The sequence below is a fragment of the Somniosus microcephalus genome, chromosome 34, assembly GCF_052327205.1.
Source record: "Somniosus microcephalus isolate GS21.2 chromosome 34, FLI_Smic_1.0, whole genome shotgun sequence".
Classification (NCBI taxonomy): domain Eukaryota; kingdom Metazoa; phylum Chordata; class Chondrichthyes; order Squaliformes; family Somniosidae; genus Somniosus; species Somniosus microcephalus.
Genome location: NC_141020.1, coordinates 2,227,288 through 2,249,706, shown reverse-complemented (window position 1 = coordinate 2,249,706; position 22,419 = coordinate 2,227,288). Strand labels below are relative to the sequence as shown.

Sequence of the window (22,419 nt, the reverse complement as noted above, 5' to 3'; positions counted from 1 at the left end):
AAGGCAGGAAGCGGTCGCCTTTAAATAGCACTCCCCCAGTCCCTTTCTGACAGCATAACGCTCCCCTCAACCTGTCGTTATTGGCAGGCGGTAAGGCAGGGGGCGCCACTCAATATCCGGTCCGGGGCGTTGCGCACTCGACTGACGTCATGATCTGCCGACGCAGGAGATCGTGGCGGTAGTGTTTAGCGTCGCCGCAAAATGTCCAGTTAATTTCGCGAGCGGTGCAAACATCGCCGCGCCCGGGCGCTGGTTGCTTTGCGCCCCATTAGCGCCCTCTTAAGGCGCTAACGGGAGTCTCAAACAACGGAATTTTTCCCCCTTGTCTTTTCCAAAATCTCCTCCTTTAAGACCCTCCTTAAAAGTCACCACTTTGACCAAGCTTTTGATCGCCCTTCCCAATTACTCCTTCTTTACCTCTGTGTCCATTTTTGCCTGATTGTGCTTTTGTAAAGTGCCATGGGATGTTTCTCTGTGTTAAAGACGGTCTGTAAAGGCCCATTGTTAGTGTGTTGAGGTTGAAAGCACCAGAGTTGAGTGAGAGAAACCACAATCTCCTCCTCGCTGGAACTCTTCTCAATTTTCAGTAATTGACTTGGATCCTAATGCGTGCTCATATTTCGGGTCTGACAGTGGAGGGAAAGAGCAGATTGTGATGAATGTGTTCACAGAGTGTGAATCAGGTACTCCATGCAGAAGGGGCAGTGATCACAAAATGAATTAGTTATTCCATTCACGCTGATTGACTGATGGGCCACTTAATCATTCTGTGGAGAGGTTTTTTATTTCCCAAGTATTCGGGCCTGTACTAGCCACGTTACAGAGCTGCTCCAGTGAATGTCAGCGAGCAGTGCTCTGGGGTGGGGAGGAGTGGATTCACTAACCCTGCGAAAAATAGCACCCGGTAGTTGGTACTTGGTGATCGCATTTATCATTTTACAGGTGTGGAGAGACCGGACTGTGTTATATACAGGCCGGAGTGTGTTATATACAGGGCAAAACATGGGCCAGAGCGTGTTATATACAGGGTAATACACAGGCCGGAGCGTGTTATATACAGGGCAAAACACGGGCCAGAGCGTGTTATATACAGGGTAATACACAGGCCGGAGCGTGTTATATACAGGGCAATAGATGGGCCGGAGCGTGTTATATACAGGGCAATACACGGGCCGGAGCATGTTATATACAGGGTAATACACAGGCCGGAGCATGTTATATACAGGGCAATACACGGGCCGGAGCGTGTTATATACAGGGCAATAGATGGGCCGGAGCGTGTTATATACAGGGTAATACACAGGCCGGAGCATGTTATATACAGGGCAATACACGGGCCGGAGCGTGTTATATACAGGGTAATACATGGGCCGGAGTGTGTTATATACAGGGCAAAACACGGGCCAGAGCGTGTTATATACAGGGTAATACACAGGCCGGAGCGTGTTATATACAGGGCAATACACAGGCCGGGTAGAACACAAGGAGTATATCCAGCAGGAGGGTCACAGATCCATAATGTAACAAATGGATGGAATATCAGACTGGCTGTGTTACGGGCAAATGATCCTGTGTGCCAGATTTTCCTCTAAGGCGATTCTTTACACCCATATCTCTGATGTGCCTTCAATAACTCAAAGACAAGGAATTTAAAGGATTCAACTAAGGCTTTTAATCACTAAGAACATAGCAGCATTACAGGTCTTCCCACATCGGGCGTCTGGTAGGAATGACTCATACAGCTCCTGAGACCTTTATATGGCAAAAGACAGGGGCGTAGCCAATACACACAATAGGAACAAAAGGGGGCGGTTCACACAATACAAGCAGGTAAAACACATGGGCTGATGAAGGCATATATTTCATCACAATCTCCTTTGTGTCATTGTGTGCAATTAGACCACTTTTCGGCCAGCTCCCCTTTTTATGGTGAGCTGCAGCCCTTTAAGAGCTGCTAGCTTGCCAGATTTTCCGTTTAAGGGGAGGGACTCCCATCAGACAATTCGGTGCGGCCCCACCCTGAGAACTGGCACAGCAGGCGACCCTGAACCATGGGGGCAGCTCAACCACTTTTAGCCAAAGTGGGGCTCTAGAGCCCGAACTCGGCGACCCAACTCAGCGCGGCTTATTGATTCACCTCAGCTGCGGCCCCGATATTTTCTCCTCCAACTTCCTCTCAAGGCGCTGGCTCACGCTGGGCAACCCAGCTCCACAGCATCAGCCTCCCTGCGGCACCTCATGCGAGACACCATAGTGTGTGCTGGCCGTGGGAGGATGTCGAAGCTGAGCCTAGTCTTGTCTTCACTCGATGCCCACACGTTCCTCCTCCCCTAATGCAGTGGCGCTGGGTCCAATTATGGCTGAGATCAGGGATAGATCAGGGATTGAAGCTGGGAGGGCTCCAGGTTATTAATACACTGCCTTCACCAATTAATCCCTACAAGACCTACAATTGCAGTCACGGTCCTATCTACAGTGAGGCCCTGTTACAAAAAAGACAGTGCCAAGCATAGTGTTTCAACTGAAATGTCATCCTTTAAGAATCCTCCGGCTCGACCTCAATTTCATATCCTGGAGCTCTCTGCAGGTTGTGCTCCCAGAGGTGAAGAAGCAATCTTCAGTTCTCACAGCAGTGTCTTGACTTGCAAGAAAATAGGAGGCAACTGATTCTTGAGGTGCCTTGACTTACGCCTCGCACAATGCACTTGTGCAGCTCTTCCTCCGCACACAGGCCACGTGGCAAACAGCCCGGGCTTCAGAGTTCGAAAGGTCTTCCTGTTCTGCAGCTGAACTCCATTCCCCCTTCTTCAAGTATCTGTGGAAATATTCTTTGCTCTTCGAATCCCACGTGGGTATAGCAGGGTTGTGAAATTTGATTACAGGAAACTCTCGATTTACTGGCACCTAAATAACCGGAAATCTCTTAGCGGCAAAATTCAGGAGTAGGTTCAGCTAAGTTTTATTTCATATTAGTGGCAGTTCCTGGATCTGTGGCCCTGTAACCGGGGCTCCTACACTTGTTGCTAAGCAACAGGGATGCTTGGTCTGTGGCTGGAGTTCCTGCACATGTCGCTAAGCAACAGGGAAGCCTGGATTTGTTGCTGTGTACGGAGCTCTCGTACCTTTTAACTATACCTCTCTGTAATCCGGACTTTTTGATAAACCGGCACCACGCCGGTCCCGTCGGTGCTGGATACCAAAGAGTTTCCTGTATATTGTAAGATATGGACGTGCTCTTCTGAACAGGGAGGCCCACCACTGCTCCCTTTCAATGGTACGACATTTTAAGGAGCCCCTGTGGTGAGAGTACATCTTTTTAAAGAGTTCACGCCGCAAGATTACCTTCTTACAGGAGAATAATTAAGGAAGGCCGCGTCTTTAAAAGGAGTCCTCTTAACAATAGTCCCAATTTAAGAGGCATTCGCACAGAAGCTCCCTCTTTGAAAGGGTGAACATCTCTCTTTAAATATACCGTGCGCTCCTGTGATTGTCCCATATCAGTGAACATATGCAAGAAGGATCTATTGAAGAGGGGTACATGTGGTAGAGCGAGCGACCACCAAACCTCAATTATCAGCGAGCATGCAATTTTGTACTCGCCCTGCTAGCACAGTTTAAAGAGCATATATTTCAATGATTGGGTTCATCTGATAGGTGAATAATTAATGGCCGCTGTTTACAGCAGTGGTAATGTTCCGAGAATTACTGTCAGTGCTCGACACTTACAGGGTGTTTCACTCACTCCAATCAAACACGATGCCAAGTTATACCGGGGCTGATACCTGTACATACACTGGGGCAGTCAGTGCCACACTGGCTGTTACATTTCGCAGCCACACTGAACCAACAGGTGACCATTATTAGCAACTTGACCCAGGTGGCTCAGCTGGTCAATGCACGCCCCAGGAAGATCTTGGGGGAGAAATTCGGTCACGCCCCGTTTGGGGGCGGTAACCAAATTAGCGCCGTGCGTGGGCGGACCGCCCCGGCCGCTAAGTTGGGCTCACTGTCCCAGCAAAGAAGCAGAGCGCTACCTCGGGGCGTTCCACTTCCTCTCAGGACGGTGTCTGCGGCGCAAAGTGCAGTAGCGCCGGATCACTACGTGGTCGCCCCGTGTGTTTCTTCCGTTAGAGGGGAGGGACGCTGCGCACTCCGCACTCCGCAGGCCGTTTGACGGCCTCCACTAGCCCACCAGGGCGGCCGCAGCCTGGATCCGAGACGCGGTGCCGGGCTGTGCGATGGAGGTCGCGGCCCACGCCAAGGGCCGCCACGAGGGCCCGACCTGTAGGTCGGCCAAAACAAATAAAATGGCGGTGCGTGGCGCTGGGCCGGACTTCCCCTTTAATTACCGCCTGGTTCGCGACCCGCGAGGCTGTCGCTGGCATCGCCCATGGCAGGTTCGCAGGACGCAGCCGAATTACTGCCGCCGCGGGGCGTTATGGGGTCGCTCGGCGATGATGTCACCGCTGGAGGCGCAGCACCGCAGAGTGCTACCAGCTACCGCCGTCACTAACCTCCCGCTGAATTTTGAGGGAGGCGTTAGCGGCGCAGTACCCGGGCGCTAGGGGATTTGCCCCCCAGCGGGCGCTAACAAGAGGCGCAAACCAACCCAATTCTTCCCCCCTTCGGTTCAATTGCCAGTCTGTGCTGATTAAACACAGAAGTAGGAGTTTTTCCTGAGCGTTCCCCAGCCTTAACCTTACCTTGAAGTGATACTCGGGATTATCTTTATCCACATCTTGTATATTTCTACAGGGTCCCCTCTCGGTCACCTCCTTTCATGGCCATTCCTTGTAAATCAGTCCTTTGGATTTATAGAGTTATATAAGATAGTTTAATGGGTGGAAAGTTCGCTCCAGAACAACTTGTATGTATTTATACAGCACCTTTAACATAGTAAAACCTCCCAAGGTGCTTCACAGGAGCGTTAATCAGACAAAACTTTTATGCCGAGCCACATCAGGAGATATTAGGACAGGCGACCAAAAGCTTGGTCAAAGAGGTCGGTTTTAAGAAGCGTCTTAGAGGAAAGAAAGGGAGCGAGGCGGAGAGGTTTAGGGAGGGAATTCCAGAGCTCAGGGCCCAGGCAGCTGAAGGCACGGCTACCAATGGTGGAGTGATTATAATCAGGGATGCTCAAGAGGGCAGAATTAGAGGAGTGCAGATATCTCGGGGGGTTGTGGGGCTGAAGGAGATTACAGAGATAGGGAGGGGCGAGGCCATGGAGGGATTTGAAAACAAGGATGAGAATTTTGAAATCGAGGCGCTGCTTAACCGGGAGCCAATGTAGGTCAGCGAGCACAGGGGTTATGGGTGAACGGGACTTGGAGCGAGTTAGGACACGGGCAGCCGAGTTTTAGATGACCTCAAGTTTACGTAGGGTGGAATGTGGGAGGCCAGCCAGGAGTGCGTTGGAATAGTCAAGTCTAGAGGTACAAAGGCATGGATGAGGGTTTCAGCAGCGGATGAGCTGAGGCAAGGGCGGAAATGGGCGATGTTAAGGAGGTGGAAGCAGGCGGTCTTAGTTATGCTGCGGATATGTGGTTGGAAGCTCATCTCAGGATCAAATAATGGCACCAGGGTTGCGAACAGTGTGGTTCAGCCTCAGGCAGTTGTCAGGGAGAGGGATGGAGTCGGTGGCTAGGGAACAGAGATTGTGGCAAGGACCGAAGACAATGGTGTAGATTTTCCTGGAGCCGTCAGGCGGGGTTTCAGGCGTGTGGGGGGGGGGAAATCCAGAAATCGGGGGTCCCGACACCATCCCGCCCAAAACCCGCCTCCACGTAAGTTTCAGGGGAGGCGGGTACCCGCCCCGCACTGGGACCCGCCGACCTGAGGCGGGAAGGGATTAGTGCCAATTAACTGCCTGTTAACAGGTAGTTAACAGGCAGTTTTTAGCCTAATCCCTATTTTGAGGGGTGTCGTGTGGGATTCCCGACGGCTCCAAACCACGCCAGGTTAGAGCAGGAGGGCCGTCGGGTTGAAGGACTTGGAGGGGTCGAGATGTCGGTGTTCAGGTGAGTGATGGGTGCATGAGTGCAAAAGTAAGTGTGTTTGGTGTGTCTAAAGTGTGTAAAGAAGTTTAAATTACCTGTACTCACCTTAACAGCCTTTCTTCCTCTAGGTTTCGGGAGTCCATCACTCAGCCGGCACAGAAAGCAAAATGGCTGTGATCTGTCAAAAGTGACAGCCTTCAGCTTTCATTGCCGGTGAGACTTCTAACTGAGTCTGCGTAGAAGGACTCAGGTTAGAAGTCAGACTGTCAGTGTTTGACAGCTTCAAACAGCTGCGAAACGCTGATATTTCATCTGTCAAGAACTCTTGACAGATGAAATTTCAGTCTGTGACGTCACCTGTTGCCGGGTGGCCCTTAATTGGCCTGCTGAGCCCGCTGGGCGAGCTGAACAAGTTCAATCAAGGGAAAATCGCGCGGATTGGCCGGACGTCGATGTAGGCGGGACTAAAACCTGAAAGTTGTAGTCCCGCCTCCTTCCCGACAGCTTCAAGAAAATCTACCCCATGGCTTTGGTCTTCCCGATACTCAGTTGAAGGAAATTTCTGCTCATCCAGGACTGGATGTCGGACAAGCAGTCGGACAAATCAGAGGCAGTGGAGGGGTGGAGAGAGGTTGCAGTGAGGTAGAGCTGGGTGTCGTCAGCGTACAAATGGACAATACCCAAAGTCTGGGCCCAGATAGGGGGAGTGGTGAGGTGAGAACTCCTGGTGACCACCCCAGGAAGCAGTTAGCACCTTCAGGAAAGGAGGTGGGGGGCAGTGCGGGGAGGGGATCAAGGGATGGTGAGGAGTGTTTAACATGTCTCTTAAGTAAGATGATCAGTAGGGATGGCATTGTGTTGCGAGGCAGGCAAATGGTAGGAAGTTAATACTGATGATGAATAGATTAGTGCAGGTAAGTTTGATAAGTTTCCCATAACACATGTATGGGACGATAATGAGAATACATAGCTTGTTGAAGTCTCCTGTTTAGAATCAGACACTTCGAGCTGGAGGTGGGAAAGTAAAGCAGCGTTAATGAGCTGGAAGGTCTGTTCTTGCTCTTACACCACATGTCCCTTCACCAAGGTTCACACTTCGCTTTGACAGGAATAGCAACGTGTGAAAAACATCCGCATTTTACAAGCCCGTTGTTAGTTAACTGTGACTCACTCGCGCCTCACAGCACGTAAAGTGAACTTCCTAATTTAGCTGTCGCTGCGAGGTATTCGTTTGGCTTTTCTTCACTGCCCCCCATCCATCCTGAGGTCATGCGGCCTTTTCCCGTGGCGACACAGACAGTGAATGTTGGCATCCAACTCGCCCATCACTGTCATCACAGCCAAGTCCGATCCCGCACACAGTGTCAGACGTGGCTCAGTGGGTTGCACTCTTGTCTCCGATTCAGAGGGTTCGAGTCCCACTCCAGGGACGTGAGCCCGTAATCCAGGCTGACACTCCCAGTGCAGTGCTGCAGGAGTGCCGCACTGTCGGAGGCGCTGTCTTTTGGATGAGACATTAAACCGAGGCCCCGTCTGCCCTCTCAGGTGGGCATAAACAATCCCACGGCCACTATTTCAAAGAAGAGCAGGGGAGTTATCCTGGCCAATTTTTATCCCTCAATCAACATAACAAAAAAAACAGATGATCTGGTCATGATCACGTTGCTGTTTGTGGGATCTTGCTGTGTACAAATTGGCTGCTGCGTTTCCCAGATTACAACAGTGACTACACTTCAAAAAGTACTTCATTGGCTGTAAGGCGCTTTGGGACGTCCTGAGGTGGTGAAAGGCGCTATAGAAATGCAAGTCTTTCTTTCTTTTACCTGCTCTATGTTTGTTGGCTGGGGTCACGGGGTTAGAAGCCGCAGTGGGTGTGCCAGCTGATTCTTCACATTTCTAGCCTTGAGATTTTGGAAGAGTGTTGTGACTTTCATTGGGTGGATTTTGTAATTTTGTGAATTCCGAGTCTTAGTTTGTGTTTGAACTAGTATGATGACACTGAGAAACTAAATGGATCTAAGAAGTGGGGGGGCGGGGGGGGAAATGATGGTTTTCTGAGAATGCTGCTGTTCCAAAGGCTTATTGTACAATTATTTACCTACAGCAATGTTGGAGTTTTGCCAGTTTTGCTTTGCCGATTTACAAAATGGCTGCCTTGTGTTTTGAAGATTTAAAATGGTGGCCCTGGCTTGGTTCGCTGGTGGCGTGAGCAGGGCCGCACGGTCCATGAAGGTTCAGGGTTAGATCCCCGATCTTTGATGTGTTATTTGATCTCAGTCAGGAAGGCGATAGAGCCCAACAATTAACCTCAGTGCCCTTGGCTTATGGAAAGGGGGGGGTGGTGGGAAAAGGTCCGGTTTCCTCCTCCCGATTGCTACCCAGTGTCGCCTGCTGGAAACGTGCGGGCTGTGTGGGGGGGCAGGACGTGACTTGGCTGCCCCCCAGTTATAAAGCCCACTGATTCTTCTTGTGAAGACTCACACATGTTCGTCACTTGAGTAAGCGCTTTGTGAGCAGACACCATTGATGGAATGGTATCCAGGTATGAGCCAACACCTTCAGGGAAGAAGAACGGGGAAATAAAGTTGTAGCTCGTGTCATTAGACGGTGCTCAGCAGCTTATTTTCTTATTCCTATTTAGCAGAAATGTCATGAGAACAATTCAATCTCTTCTATTGCTTTTCCTTGTCCATTTTCACACAAGACAAAAAATGCACAAGGAACTGATGAAAGATTCAGAGGAAGAACTGTTTAATGTGGATGAAGAGCATGCTCGTGATCAGCGTGTCTGATATATCCTCAAAGAAAGCAAGTGTGAATCAGACTGTAAAACCTGATGACACATCCAGATGTGCAATCAAAAATATAACCTGGTGTGGAACAGTCTTACTGTTCTCTGTAAAAACAATTCCATTCCTTCAAATATTTCTAATGCTGCTTTGCTTTTTTTCCTTCTCCAGAACTGCTAGTCTGATCGACGATGGAGAGGCTCCTCTTCTCTCTGCTGGTGCTCAGCATAGCTGTGAAGGCTCAGCTTTGCCCTAAACGTTGCATCTGCCAAAACCTGTCGCCTTCCATCGCCATCCTGTGTGCCAAAACTGGGCTGCTCTTCGTGCCTCCGTTTATTGACAGGAGAACGGTGGAGCTGCGTCTGACCGACAACTTCATCACCTCGGTCAGGAGGAAAGACTTTGCCAACATGACGAGTCTCGTCCACCTCACGCTATCGAGGAATACAATCAGCCAGATCATGCCGCTTACCTTTGGCGACCTACGGGGGCTCCGCGCTCTTCACCTGGACAGCAACAGGCTGACTAAACTTGTAAATGAACACCTGAAAGGTCTGGTGAACCTCCGCCACTTAATACTGAACAACAATCAGCTCAACTTCATTTCTGAAGGATCCTTCAATGACTTCCTCACATGCCTGGAAGATCTGGACATGTCCTACAATAACTTGGAGCAATTCCCTTGGGAGGCTATTGCCAAGATGGTCAACTTGAACACGCTTACTTTGGATCATAATCTGATTGACCACATTGAAGAAGGGACATTCTCTGTTCTTCACAAGTTGGGCCGATTGGACATGACATCTAATAGGCTGCAAAAGCTTCCCCCCGATCCTCTTTTCTTAAGGACTCAACTACTGGTTAATGCCAAAGGCTCTCACTACTTCTCCCTCGTCCTGAGCTTTGGTGGAAACCCACTGCACTGCAACTGTGAGCTTCTCTGGCTCAGGCGTCTGACAAGAAAAGATGATCTGGAGACCTGTGCGTCTCCACCTCACTTGATGGGCAAATATTTTTGGTCAATCTCCGAGGAGGAGTTTATCTGCGAGCCTCCTCTCATAACGCGGCTTCAGTCAACCAAGGCGTTTGTCATGGAGGGCCAAGGCGTGACTTTGAAATGCAAAGCAGTTGGGGATCCAGACCCCTCCATTCTCTGGAGCTCGCCAGAAGGGAAGCTGGTCTCCAACACTTCCAGGACAATAATATATGACAACGGAACCTTGGACATTCTGATCACGACACTTAAAGACAGTGGCATGTTCATGTGCATTGCTTCCAATGCGGCCGGGGAGTCAGCTACCAATGTCACCATTGGGATCATCCCACTCCCTCACCTCGTCAACTTCACGAACCACTTGAAGGAGCCTGCCCCGGGTTCCTCCGACATCACCACATCCACCAAACCCGGGTCCCCTTCCAATAGCAGTGACACCAAGAACTTACAGGATAAAAAGGTGGTGGCAACAGATCTGAGCACAACATCAGCCCTCATCCGTTGGCCTTCTCAGCGACCAATCCCGGGGATCCGCATGTACCAGATTCAGTATAACAGCTCCACCGACGACACTCTGGTCTACAGGTAAATCCTGGCATTAAAGGTTCTCTTAAACATTTAAATTAATTCACTTCACGAGAAATAGTGAGCACATCCCAATGAACGAATACCCAGCAATTTTGAAAGAAGTTTAAAAAAGAATTTTAAAAGAAACGGAAATTTAAATATCTATTTTTCTTTTTAAGTGTCAGCCGTGGCTCAGTGGGCAGCACACTCGCCTCTGAGTCAGAAGGTTCTGGGTTCAAGTCCCACTCCAGAGACTTGAGCACATAAAGCTAGGCTGACACTCCCAGTGCAGTGCTGAGGGAGCGCTGCACTGTCGGAGGGGCGGTACTGAGGGAACGCCGCACTGTCGGAGGGACAGTACTGAGGGAGCGCTGCACTGTCGGAGGGGCGGTACTGAGCGAGCGCCACACTGTCGGAGGGACAGTATTGAGGGAACGCCGCACTGTCGGAGGGGCAGTACTGAGGGAGCGCCGCACTGTTGGAGGGGCAGTACTGAGGGAGCGCCGCACTGTCTGAGGGGCAGTACTGAGAGAGCGCTGCACTGTCGGAGGGGCAGTACTGAGGGAGCGCCGCACTGTCTGAGGGGCAGTACTGAGAGAGCGCTGCACTGTCGGAGGGGCAGTACTGAGGGAGCGCCGCACTGTCGGAGGGGCAGTACTGAGGGAGCGCTGCACTGTCGGAGGGTCAGTACTGAGGGAGCGTCGCACTGTTGGAGGGTCAGTACTGAGGGAGCGCCGCACTGTCGGAGGGGCAGTACTGAGGGAGCGCTGCACTGTCGGAGGGGCAGTACTGAGGGAATGCTGCACTGTCGGAGGGGCAGTACTGAGAGAGCGCCGCACTGTCGGAGGGGCAGTACTGAGGGAACGCCGCACTGTCGGAGGGGCAGTACTGAGGAAATGCTGCACTGTCGGAGGGGTAGTACTGAGAGAACGCCGCACTGTCGGAGGGGCCGTCTTTTGAATGAGACGTTAAACCGAGGGCCCGTCTGTCCTCTCAGGGGGATGTAAAAGATCCCACGACGCTATTTTGAAGAGAAGGGGAATTCTCCCCAGTGTCCTGGCCAAAATTAATCCCTCAACCAACACCTAACAACAGATTACCTTGTCCTCTGTCTCACTGCTGTTTATGGGACCTTGCTGTTTGAGGTTGGCTGCCGTGTTTGCCTACAAAGTAACGGTGGATGCCCTTCTCAAATAATTAATTGGCTGTGAAGACCGAGTGTAACATATCAAAGTTTGCAGATGATACTAAGATGGGAGGGAAAGTAGTGAGTGAGACATAAAAAACCTGCAAGGGGACTTAGACAGTCTAAGTAAGTGGGCAGAGATTTGGCAGATGGAATACAATACTGGAAAGTGTGAGGTTATGCACTTTGGCAGGAAAAATCGTAGAGCAAGTTATTATCTTAATGGCAAGAAACTGGAAAGTACTGAAGTACAAAGGGATCTGGGGGTCCTGGTGCACGAAACTCAAAAGGTTAGTATGCAGGTGCAGCAAGTGATTAAGAAGGCCAATGGGATGTTGGCTTTCATTGCTAGGGGGATAGAATATAAAAATAGGGAGGTATTGCTTCAGTTGTACAAGGTATTGGTGAGACCGCACCTGGAATACTGCGTACAGTTTTGGTGTCCATACTTAAGAAAGGACATACTTGCTCTCGAGTCAGTACAAAGAAGGTTCACTCGGTTAATCCCGGGGATGAGGGGATGGACATATGAGGAGAGGTTGAGTAGATTGGGACTCTACTCATTGGAGTTCAGAAGAATGAGAGGCGATCTTATTGAAACATATAAGATTGTGAAGGGGTTGGATCGGGTGGATGCGGGGAGAATGTTCCCGATGATGGGTGAAACTAGAACTAGGGGGCATAGTCTTAGAATAAGGGGCTGCTCTTTCAAAACTGAGATGAGGAGGAACTACTTCACTCAGAGGGTGGTAGGTCCATGGAATATGCTGCCCCAAAAAGCTGTAGAAGCTACATCATTACATAAATTTAAAACAGAAATAGACAGTTTCCTAGAAGTAAAGGGAATTAAGGGTTACGGGGAGCGGGCAGGAATTTGGACATGAGTCTAGGTTCGGATCGGTCATGGCCCTGTGGGTAGTGGAGCGAGCCCAGGGGCCGTGTAGCCTGATCCTGCTCCTATTTCGTGTGTCTAATTCTGTTAGATTCAGGAGATGGTTCTGTGATAGTGGATTGGCGGTTAGGATCAGATCAGCCATGATCTTATTGAATGGCGGAGCAGGCTCGAGGGGCCGATTGGCCTACTCCTGCTCCTATTTCTTATGTTCTTATGTTCTTATCATTGGAACATTCTGAGGATGTGAGGGGGCTCTTTACTGAGAGGTGACCTGATGCAGGTCTTTAGGATTATGAAAGGGTTCGATAGGATAGACATAAAGAAGATGTTTCCACTTGTGTGGGCGAGACTGGAACTAGTGGCCATAAATATAAGACAGTCACTAATAAATCCAATGGGGAATTCAGGAGAAACTTCTTTACCCAGAGAGTGGTGAGAACGTAGAACTCGCTCCCACAGGGAGTGGTTGAGGCGAATAGTATAGAGGCATTTAAGGGGAAGCTGGATAAACATATGAGGGAGAAAGGAATAGAAGGATATGTTGATGGGGTGAGATAAAGAGGGTGGGAGGAGGCTCGTGCGGAGCAGAAACACCGGCACGGAGCAGTGGGGCCGAATGGCCTGTTTCTGTGCTGTAGACTCGATGTGATTCTATGGACATAATTTCTTTTTAAGCCGTGAATACCAATTGACTCTAACAGAAGCTGATGTTCAAGTGACTAAATGTACCTGGATTTATGGATTGAGACCGTGCTGTGGCGACACGCTCTTGTGAAATTCCCCTTCTTGCTGTTTTAACAAAAGGCATCAGTCGATTAAAATGAGCCTTGGTTGTAAGAGGGGTCAGAGGAATGGCAGGTGTTGGGAGTGTTTGTTACAAGGATCCTGCCGCGTTATCTCTGCCCCACTGACTTTTATTGAATGAAATGATGTCGAGGAACACTTGCTGGAATGTGCATACCTGTAACTTCAGGAGGAAGACTGGATCAGGCTCGGGTGTGATGCCCCTCATGGTGTGATAGCCTGCCAATCCTCACCGCTTGTCCCATGAAGACAAGGCGGTGAAGAGCTGCAGATGCCCGTGTAATTCTATCCATTGGCTGAGAGGGGGGTGGGGGAAGGAGAATTAAAAGATTACTTTCGCTGTTCTCTATTCCTGAGTGTGCACCTCTTTCTCCTCTCTACCCTTTTCTCCGCGATGTCCTCTGCACGAGGGTGCCTGAAAGGGTGGTGGAGGCAGGAACCCTCACAACATTCAAGAAGCATTTGGATGAGCACTTGAAATGCCATTGCATACAAGGCTATGGACCAAATGCTGGAAAATGGGATTAGACTGGACAGGGATGGATGGGCGGCGCAGACACGATGGGCCGAAGGGCCTCTTTCTGTGCTGTAAAACTCTATGACTCTATGACTCTATGCTGGAGGGTTCATTTTGGCTGTGCGTACCGTAGAGAGCGATCACACTTTGGGGAGCTGCGACTGGAGTGGGTTAATGAAGAGAGGAGACAGTTAATCCCATGGTGTAATCACAGCCTGCTCTAACCACCCTGCTGCCACTCTGAGATTGCTTTCATGTTTTCTTTTCTTGAGAGCAGATGTACTGCAGCTTTGCACAGCCTTCCCATAGTTCCCGTTTCTAGGAGCTAATGTCGGGAAAATCAATCGTCCCTTTCATCAGTCTCGCTGGTTCATTTGTTCGCTGTTTCACTGGCCCCTCCAGGAATGGGAGTGTGGCTCTGCATACCAAACAAGATAGATGCGGAAATCCATATTTTTCTAATTCCTGGTGCTAATGTGTCTCGTTAGAAACTGCCCTCAGACTAATTGTACAGGTTCGGAGAAGGGTTAGGTTTATTGAACCAAGAACCAAGTCCATTTATTCTGCAGTCACAGTCATTATACTCTTGTACTACAGAATGTGCTGCGGTGTAATAATAAAGGAATGTTCTGTAACACAGAGTGCATTTTATACAACATATAAGCAGAGGAATCACAGACAGGAATGTCAGGCGCCAGGAGATTGTCATACAATAGAGGTACATGAGCAGTAGTGTAGGGTGCTAATGGGTTTCCCATGGCATTGCTGTGGTTGAGTTGAAGGATACCGTATATTAGGATGGGGAAATCTGGGGATTTAGCAGCAGTAATGGTGGGGCGAGGCCCTGGGGTTTGGCAACACCAGGTGTCTTTTTTTAGCATTTGGAGTTTAGCAGCATTATGTAGCAGTTATTAGGGTTTGCTGCTGCATAATTAAATCATCGCGTAAACTGAGCACTGTGTAGAGTTCCGGGCACCACACCTTAGAAAGGACATACTGGCCGCGGAGGGCGTGCAACACAGATTCACCTGAATGGTCCATAAGGACATAAGAAATAGGAGCAGGAGTCGGCCATTCAGCCCCTCGAGCCTGCTCCACCATACGGCCCCTCGGGCCTGCTCCGCCCCTCGAGCCTGCTCCGCCATTCGGCCCCTCGAGCCTGCTCCGCCACACCGCCCCTCGAGCCTGCTCCACCATTCGGCCCCTCGAACCTGCTCCGCCACACCGCCCCTCGAGCCTGCTCCACCACACGGCCCCTCAAGCCTGCTCCACCATTCGGCCCCTCGAGCCTGCTCTGCCACACGGCCCCTCGAGCCTGCTCCACCACACGGCCCCTCAAGCCTGCTCCACCATTCGGCCCCTCGAGCCTGCTCTGCCATACGGCCCCTCGAGCCTGCTCCACCATACGGCCCCTCGAGCCTGCTCCACCGCACGGCCCCTTGAGCCTGCTCCGCCATTCAATAAGATCATGACTGATCATCGACCTCAACTCTACTTTCCCGCCCAATCCCCATATCCCTCGATTCCCCTAGAGTCCAAAAATCTATCGATCTCAGCCTTGAATATACTCAACGACTCAGCATTCACAGCCCTCTGGGGCAGAGAATTCCAAAGATTCACCACCCTCTGAGTGAAGAAATTCCTCCTCATCTGTCTTAAATGGCCTACCCCTTATCCTGAGAATATGCCCCCTAGTTCTAGACACTCCAGCCAGGGGAAACAACCTCTCAGCATCTACCCTGTCAATTCAGGGCTCCAAGGGTTAGATTATGAGGAGAGATTACATAAACTAGGCTTGTATTCTCTGGAATACTGAAGGTTAAGGGGTGATTTGATTGAGGTTTTTAGGATTTTGAAAGGAATTGATCGGGTGGATAGAGAGCGACTATATCCGCTGGTGGGGAGTCTGGGACGAGGGGACATAACATTAAAATCAGAGCCCGGCCATTCAGGAGAGAAGTTAGGAAACACTTCTTCACACAAAGGGTGGTAGAAGTGTAGAACTCTCTCCCACAAAAAGCAGCAGGTGCTGGGGCGCAATTAATCATTTTAAATTTGAGATCGATAGATTTTTGCTAGCCAAAGGGTATTAAGGGATATGGGGGGGAAAATTTGTTTGCTTTGCGCCTCCGGGTGCTAATGGGGCAGAAAGCAACTAGCGCCCGGGCGCGGCGCCGACAGAGCCACCCACGAAATTCAGCGGGAGGTTAGCGGCGGAGGTAACCGTCAGTGTCCCGCAGCGCTGCGCTGCCAGCGATGACGTCATCGGCGTGCACAGTACCCCGGCCGTGATCTTCGGTAGCACTTACCGCCAGACGCTCTGACCGCCGGGGTCAGGGGTGGCCCACCTGTGGCCGGGGAGGCACTATTTAAAGGCGAGGTGTCGGGCGGCCATTTTTGTTGCTGGCCGCCTGCCAGCACCTGCCTGCGCTCCCGTCCCCGGCCTCCTGACCTGCCCCCCCGCAGAGTGCCGGCTGCGCTCCGTGAGCCCGGCACTTCTCTTGAGTGCCGGGCTCTTTTGCCGGCTCTCCGATCCCTGGTGGCCCAGCTGGGCCCCGAGTCGCGCTGCGCAAGGCCTTACCCTTTAACAAGGGGAGGAAGGCCTGCAATACCGCGTCACGTCGCACTGCGATATTCCCTCGCAGCGCCCCAAGAGGGAGGCGGGACGCTTCCAGTCGCACCCCGCTTCCCTCTTGGGGTGCTCCCACTCAATTTCGGCCGTGGGGGCACTACTTTTTTTTTAAAGTAGCGCCCCAGCGAAGTTAGCGCCCCGAAGGGGGTGCGACTCAATTTCTTCCCCCTGGAGCCAGGGCGGGTGGATGGAGTTAAGACACAGATCAGCCATGATCACATTGAATGGCGGAACAGGCTCGAGGGGCTGAATGGCCTCCTCCTGTTCCTGTGTTCCTAGACCATAATTGCTTTCGAATTCTACAAATAACAAAGGAAAGCACATGAGCTGAAATGATTTCCTTGCCTTTTCCTGACCTGAATTTGCTTAAAAGTTTTGAATAAAGTAAGTTGAAAATATATTTAATGTGAAGTGCTAACTGGAAAAAAAGTATCTTAAATTTATATGCCGGCTTATTTTCAAAAATCATTTGGGGAAAAAAACTGAAATACTGTTACTCAGCAAAGTCAGGACTTAACATCTGTACGGAGAAAAATAAATTAATTTTCTGTAAACAATAATTGTTCATGAATTACCAGTATAAACATATTAAGGTGCAGATGGTGTAATAACTCATAAAAACCAAAGCAATTGGTGATAAGTAAAACCAGAAACATTACTTTTAAGAAGTTTACAAAGCTCATGTTTCAGTTTGCCTTCAAATCATTTGGAAACTCAGAATTTCTATCACTGCACAATAAAGTTCGGGTTGGATAGTCAATGAATCCTACTACTGCGTGCTGGGACATTCTGTGCAGCGCACACGCTCAGATTGCAGTATCCTGGAAAGTGCGAGCATACAGGGGCGGACTATCCATACGGGAGATGGCGAGATTTCCTGAGTGGCCCCCCGTGAACGGTCCCATAGCGTTTTCTGACAGGTGACTAAGTGAAATTAGTTTGTCTTAATCTGATCATAGAAGGTTTGAGTGTTCAGCATGGAATGACTTACAATACAGCACTAATTGGCACAAGAATTGCTTCCTCACTGAGAGAAGTCATAAAGAGAGGCGGTGTGAGAAATGTTGTGTGTCATACGGTGCCGTAGTCGAATGTTTTTAAAGCTGGGGGTGTGGGTCAAGGGTCAAGGCTCATTGTTGGAGGCAGAGTAGAGGAAACCTTGTTTACATTGAAATCGGACTGGAAACGCTCGATGCTAATGTTAATGGCTTTAATAGTTCAAAGCTAACACAGGACCACATCGATCTTTGCAATGCCCCTCTCGCACACCATCCATTACCATGTAGAAAAAGAAAATACTGCAGATGCTGGAAATCTGAAATAAAAACAGAAAACGCTGGAAAAACTCAGCAGGTCAGGGCAGCATCTGTGAAGAGAGAAACAGAGTTAACGTTTCAGGTCGATGACCCTTCGTCAGAACTGGAAAAAAGCAGGAAATGGAACAGATTTTTAAGCAAGGGTAGGGGCTGGGAAATGGGGGAGGGGATGAATAGATAAGGGAGAACCAGTGGATGTGGTGTATTTGGACTTTCAGAAGGCTTTCGATAAGGTCCCGCATAAGAGATTAGCGTGCAAAGTTAAAGCACACAGGATTGGGGGTAAGGTACTGACTTGGATAGAGAACTGGTTGGCAGACAGGAAGCAAAGAGTTGGAATAAACTGGTCTTTTTCCGAGTGGCAGGCGGTGACTAGTGGGGTACCGCAGGGATCGGTGCTAGGACCCCAGCTATTCACAATATATATTAATGATCTAGATGAGGGAACTAGATGTAATATCTCCAAGTTTGCAGACGACACAAAGCTGGGTGTGTGTGTGTGCTGTGAGGATGCCGAGAAACTCCAGTATGATTTGGACAGGTCGTATTAGTGATTTGGACAGGTTGGGTGATTGGGCAGATGCATGGCAAATGCAGTATAATGTGGATAAATGCAAGGTTATCCACTTCGGTGGCAAAAACAGGAACACAGATTATTATCTGAACGGCAAAAGATTGGGAAAAGGGGAATTGCAATGAGACCTGGGTGTCCTTGGGCACCAGTTGCTGAAGGTAAGCATGCAGGTGCAGCAGGCGGTTAAGAAGGCAAATGGTATGTTGGCCTTCATAGCGAGAGGGTTCGAGTACGGGAACAAGGATGTCTTGCTACAGTTGTACAGGGCCTTGGTGAGACCACACCTTGAGTATTGTATGCAGTTTTGGTCACCTTACCTGAGGAAGGATGTTCTTGCCATGGAGGGAGTGCAGCGAAGATTCACCAGACTGATACCTGGGATGGCAGGAATGACGTATGAGGAGAGATTGGGTCGATTATGCTTATATTCGCTAGAGTTTAGAAGAATGAGAGGGGATCTCATTGAAACTTATAAAATTCTAACAGGACTAGACAGACTAGATGCAGGAAGGATGTTCCCGATGGCGGGGGAGTCCAGAACCAGGGGTCACAGTCTAAGGATAAGGGGTAAGCCATTTAGGACAGAGATGAGGAGGAATTTCTTCACCCAGAGAGTGGTGAACCTGTGGAATTCTCTACCACACAAGGCAGTTGAGGCCAATTCATTAAATATACTCAAGAAGGAGTTAGATATATTTCTTAAGGCTAAAGGGATCAAGGGATATGGGGAGAAGGCAGGGACAGGGCAATGAATTTGGATGATCAGCCGTGATCTCATTAAATGGCGGAACAGGCTCGAGGGGCCGAATGGCCTACTCCTGCTCCTATCTTCTATGTTTCTATGAAAGAACAAAAGGGAAGGTCTGTGATAGGATAGAAGGCAGGAGAAGTTAAGAGACATTAAGAGATATTCAAGGCAAAAGGAGATGATAATGGGACAGGTTAAGAAAAGGTTTGTTCTTTCATCCCCTCCCCCATTTCCCAGCCCCTACCCTTGCTTAAAAATCTGTTCCATTTCCTGCTTTTTTCCAGTTCTGACGAAAGGTCATCGACCTGAAACGTTAACTCTGTTTCTCTCTCCACGGATGCTGCCTGACCTGCTGCGTGTCTCCAGCATTTTCTGTTTTTAATCCATTATCATATGTTGGGTACTGACTTGGCAGCTGGTCGATGGTCAAGTGAGGAACAACTAATGAGATACCTTGCAGTCTGAAAGCTCATGGCATTGATTCATAGGAAGGCCTATTTGTGATTATACAATGAGAATATCGATGCCAATGGGCAAATCCCAAATCCAATTCTCTCTTGGGGATTCCAGATAATGAAGTAGCAGAGATTTATTGATTATCCCGCTACTCTTCCGATTGGACCAAGCAGGACGACATCAGGTTGTCCCAGTGTGATCAATCAAAATAAAATGAATCTAACAAAAGTCCCCCCTTTTTAAATAAACACCCCAATCATAAATAAAACAAAGGAAACTTATCAAATTAAATCATTTTGTTATTTTCGGTGTTCACAATCTGCTCCAGCTCCTTGCTGTAACCACGCTCGATCAGCTCCGATGGACGGGTCACATTGTCCGCATGCCTGATACGAGACTCCCAAAACAAGCGTTCTACTCGGAGCGCCGACATGGCAAGAGAGCCCCAGGTGGGCAGAGGAAACGCTTCAAGGGCACCCTCAAAGCCTCCTTGAAAAAGTGTAACATCCCCACCGACACCTGGGAATCCCTGGCCCAAGACCGCACAAAGTGGAGGAGAAGCATCCGGGAAGGCGCCGAACACCTCGAGTCTCTTCACCGGGAGCAAGCGGAAGCCAAGCGCAGGCAGCGCAAGGAGCGCACGTCAACCCAAGCACCCCACCCACCCGCCCTTTCAACCACCGTCTGCCCCACCTGTGACAGAGACTGTAGGTCCCACATTGGACTCATCAGTCACCTGAGAACTCATTTTTAATGTGGAAGCAAGTCATCCTCGGTTCCGAGGGACTGCCTAAGAAGAAGAAGATAATACCTGGCCACATGTCTTTGTACCTAACTAACGTACCGACTGATTGACAGTAAAAGAAAGGACTTGCATTTCTATAGCGCCTTTCACGTCCCCTGGACGTCCCAAAGCATTTTACAGCCAATGAAGTGCTTTTTGAAATGAGTCACTGTTGTAATGTAGGAAACGCGGCAGCCAATTTGCGCACAGCAAGCTCCCACAATCAACAATAAACTGAATGATCAGTTAATCTGTATTGGTGTTAGTTGAGGAATAACAGTCAGCCAGGATTTGAGGAAATGTCCCCTGATCTTTATTGGCAAAGTATCATTGTGTTTTTATACACTCACCCAATGGAGTGCTGCATGATTGGAGATGTCTTCTGGACGAGATGTTAAACTAAGGCAGCATGTTTCAGTGGGCGGAAAAGATCCTATGGTATCTTCCCAAAGAAGAGCACAGACTCTGCCCAGTGTCCTGTCTCCCAGCGAGTTCTTGCAAGGTCCCTCAAGCAGCCTAGACTAAGTGCTCAGATCCTGTAACAGAGGTAAGAGTGCATTCAGTTATAGTATTAATATATCATACCTATTGACACAATCTACTTACAGAATCTACACACCCCCACACTGTCTCTCTGCACTGGCAAGCCGCAATGCCTCTCTTTCAGGCATTAACTGATTTCTATCTCTTTCTGCCGCACCCATCTTTAGTTAGGGAAAGGGGAACTCAGTCCGGGTTCCTGCTTCTGCCCACTGCTCAGTTAGTGACCCCTTGCTTGAAGGTGCCTGTGTGTGGACAACGGGCGAGGGCCGAGCTGGGCTTAAGTGTGATGCGTCCAGCGGGTGACTAGGCTGCCGACTCACGGTGTCTCGGCTCAAACACAGAGAATATTCAGTTGTGTGAGGTGATGGCGAGCTGTCGCTGCCCATTTAACCAAACCCCTGGAGAGAGCTATCAGAAGGGAAGCAAAGTAAATTGAAACAAAAAAAAGGTAATTGCAATGGAAAGATAAATAATGATTTTGAATTTTCAATTTTGGTTTTGATAGTGTAATGGAGAGGTGCATTTATCAGGTGTGTAGTGAAGCAGAAGTCACTTCACGTTACAGCTACTGCTACCTCCCGAGCAGGATTTTAACTCGCAGGCGGGTAGGGAGCGGGGAGGCTTGCAGCCCCTTTATAATATTTATAAACTGCCAAATTTAACAGCATCGCCTGATGAACATTTTTATTCTCTGTTGCCCCGCCCAGCAACCAGCTGGGTTGAGAGGCTGGCTGGCTGTCGGGTGGGTAGCGGAGAGGAGGGAGGGCTCGGAGTCCGGAACTTGATCGGTGGTGAAGAGGGGTGACGTAAGAAAACTACTTGGCACTTGGTGTGAGTATTAAACAAGGCTTTAATCAACTGTTTTTCAACATGGAGGTCTAGTTGTGTCTTTCACTAGTTCCTGTTAAAGAATGTCCTGAGCAAGCTGGGCCCATGCCCAAGTATTTATACTCTCCCTGGACAGCGCCACCAGCAGGCCGCCCAGTATTACTTCCACATGAATGACAAGATTCATGTCAAGGTGGGGGCCGGGGATTGGAGATTGGAAGCCTCGTAGGGAAGGGCCGGGGGGTGGGGTGTCCGATTGCGGAGGGTGCGAGAGGCAAGGACACTAGATCCAGCAGGTAAGTGGAAAGGCACTTACCCCTTGGATACAGCAGTCCTCGCCTCGCTTCAGCTGGCAGGGTCCCCGAGGCCTGGGAAACCCAACCAGCTAGAGTTAAATTTAAAATGAAGATTCCAAATGAGGCACGAAGCATCATTATAATATTTAAAGTGCCAACCCGCATCCTGTGGGGGGATTGGCCGCCCGCCCTACGACCTGCCTCCATTAAAATCGGGCGTGGGCGGGTTGGAGCAGGTTTGGGGTCGGGATTCAGATTTCTACCACTTTAACCTCCCAGCTGACCCCAATCCACCCTTTTTTTGGGGTTAAAATTTCCCCCCACCAATGTCCTGCTCAAAGTTAGCTTTGGCAGCTCCCAAACCAATTCCCAAAGGGCACAGGCCCACAACAGAACACTGCCCTAACTCAGTGTAGAGGGAGCTTTACTCTGTATCTAACCCGTGCTGTACCTGCCCTGGGAGTGTTTGATGGGACAGTGTAGAGGGAGCTTTA

At 49.7% G+C, this 22,419-nt stretch overlaps 1 protein-coding gene and 1 long non-coding RNA gene across 3 annotated transcripts in view; one reads left to right on the top strand and one right to left on the bottom strand.

The window, feature by feature from the left end:
• LOC147096640 (leucine-rich repeat and fibronectin type III domain-containing protein 1-like protein) overlaps positions 1-22,419 on the top strand; it is a 295,628-nt gene that overhangs the window by 258,726 nt on the left and 14,483 nt on the right. For both annotated transcript variants that reach the window (XM_085973185.1, XM_085973186.1), the window contains exon 2: positions 8,957-10,364. In XM_085973185.1, coding sequence (XP_085829311.1) covers positions 8,977-10,364 — 1,388 coding nt within the window. In that variant the 5' untranslated portion in view covers positions 8,957-8,976. The remainder of the gene's footprint in view (positions 1-8,956; positions 10,365-22,419) is intronic.
• The window catches only part of LOC147096641 (uncharacterized), a 28,287-nt gene continuing 10,576 nt past the window's right edge, over positions 4,709-22,419 (bottom strand). The window contains exons 2-3 of the long non-coding RNA XR_015074527.1: positions 20,609-20,794; positions 4,709-4,804 (exon numbers count right to left, since the gene is read on the bottom strand). This is a non-coding gene — a long non-coding RNA (uncharacterized LOC147096641). The remainder of the gene's footprint in view (positions 4,805-20,608; positions 20,795-22,419) is intronic.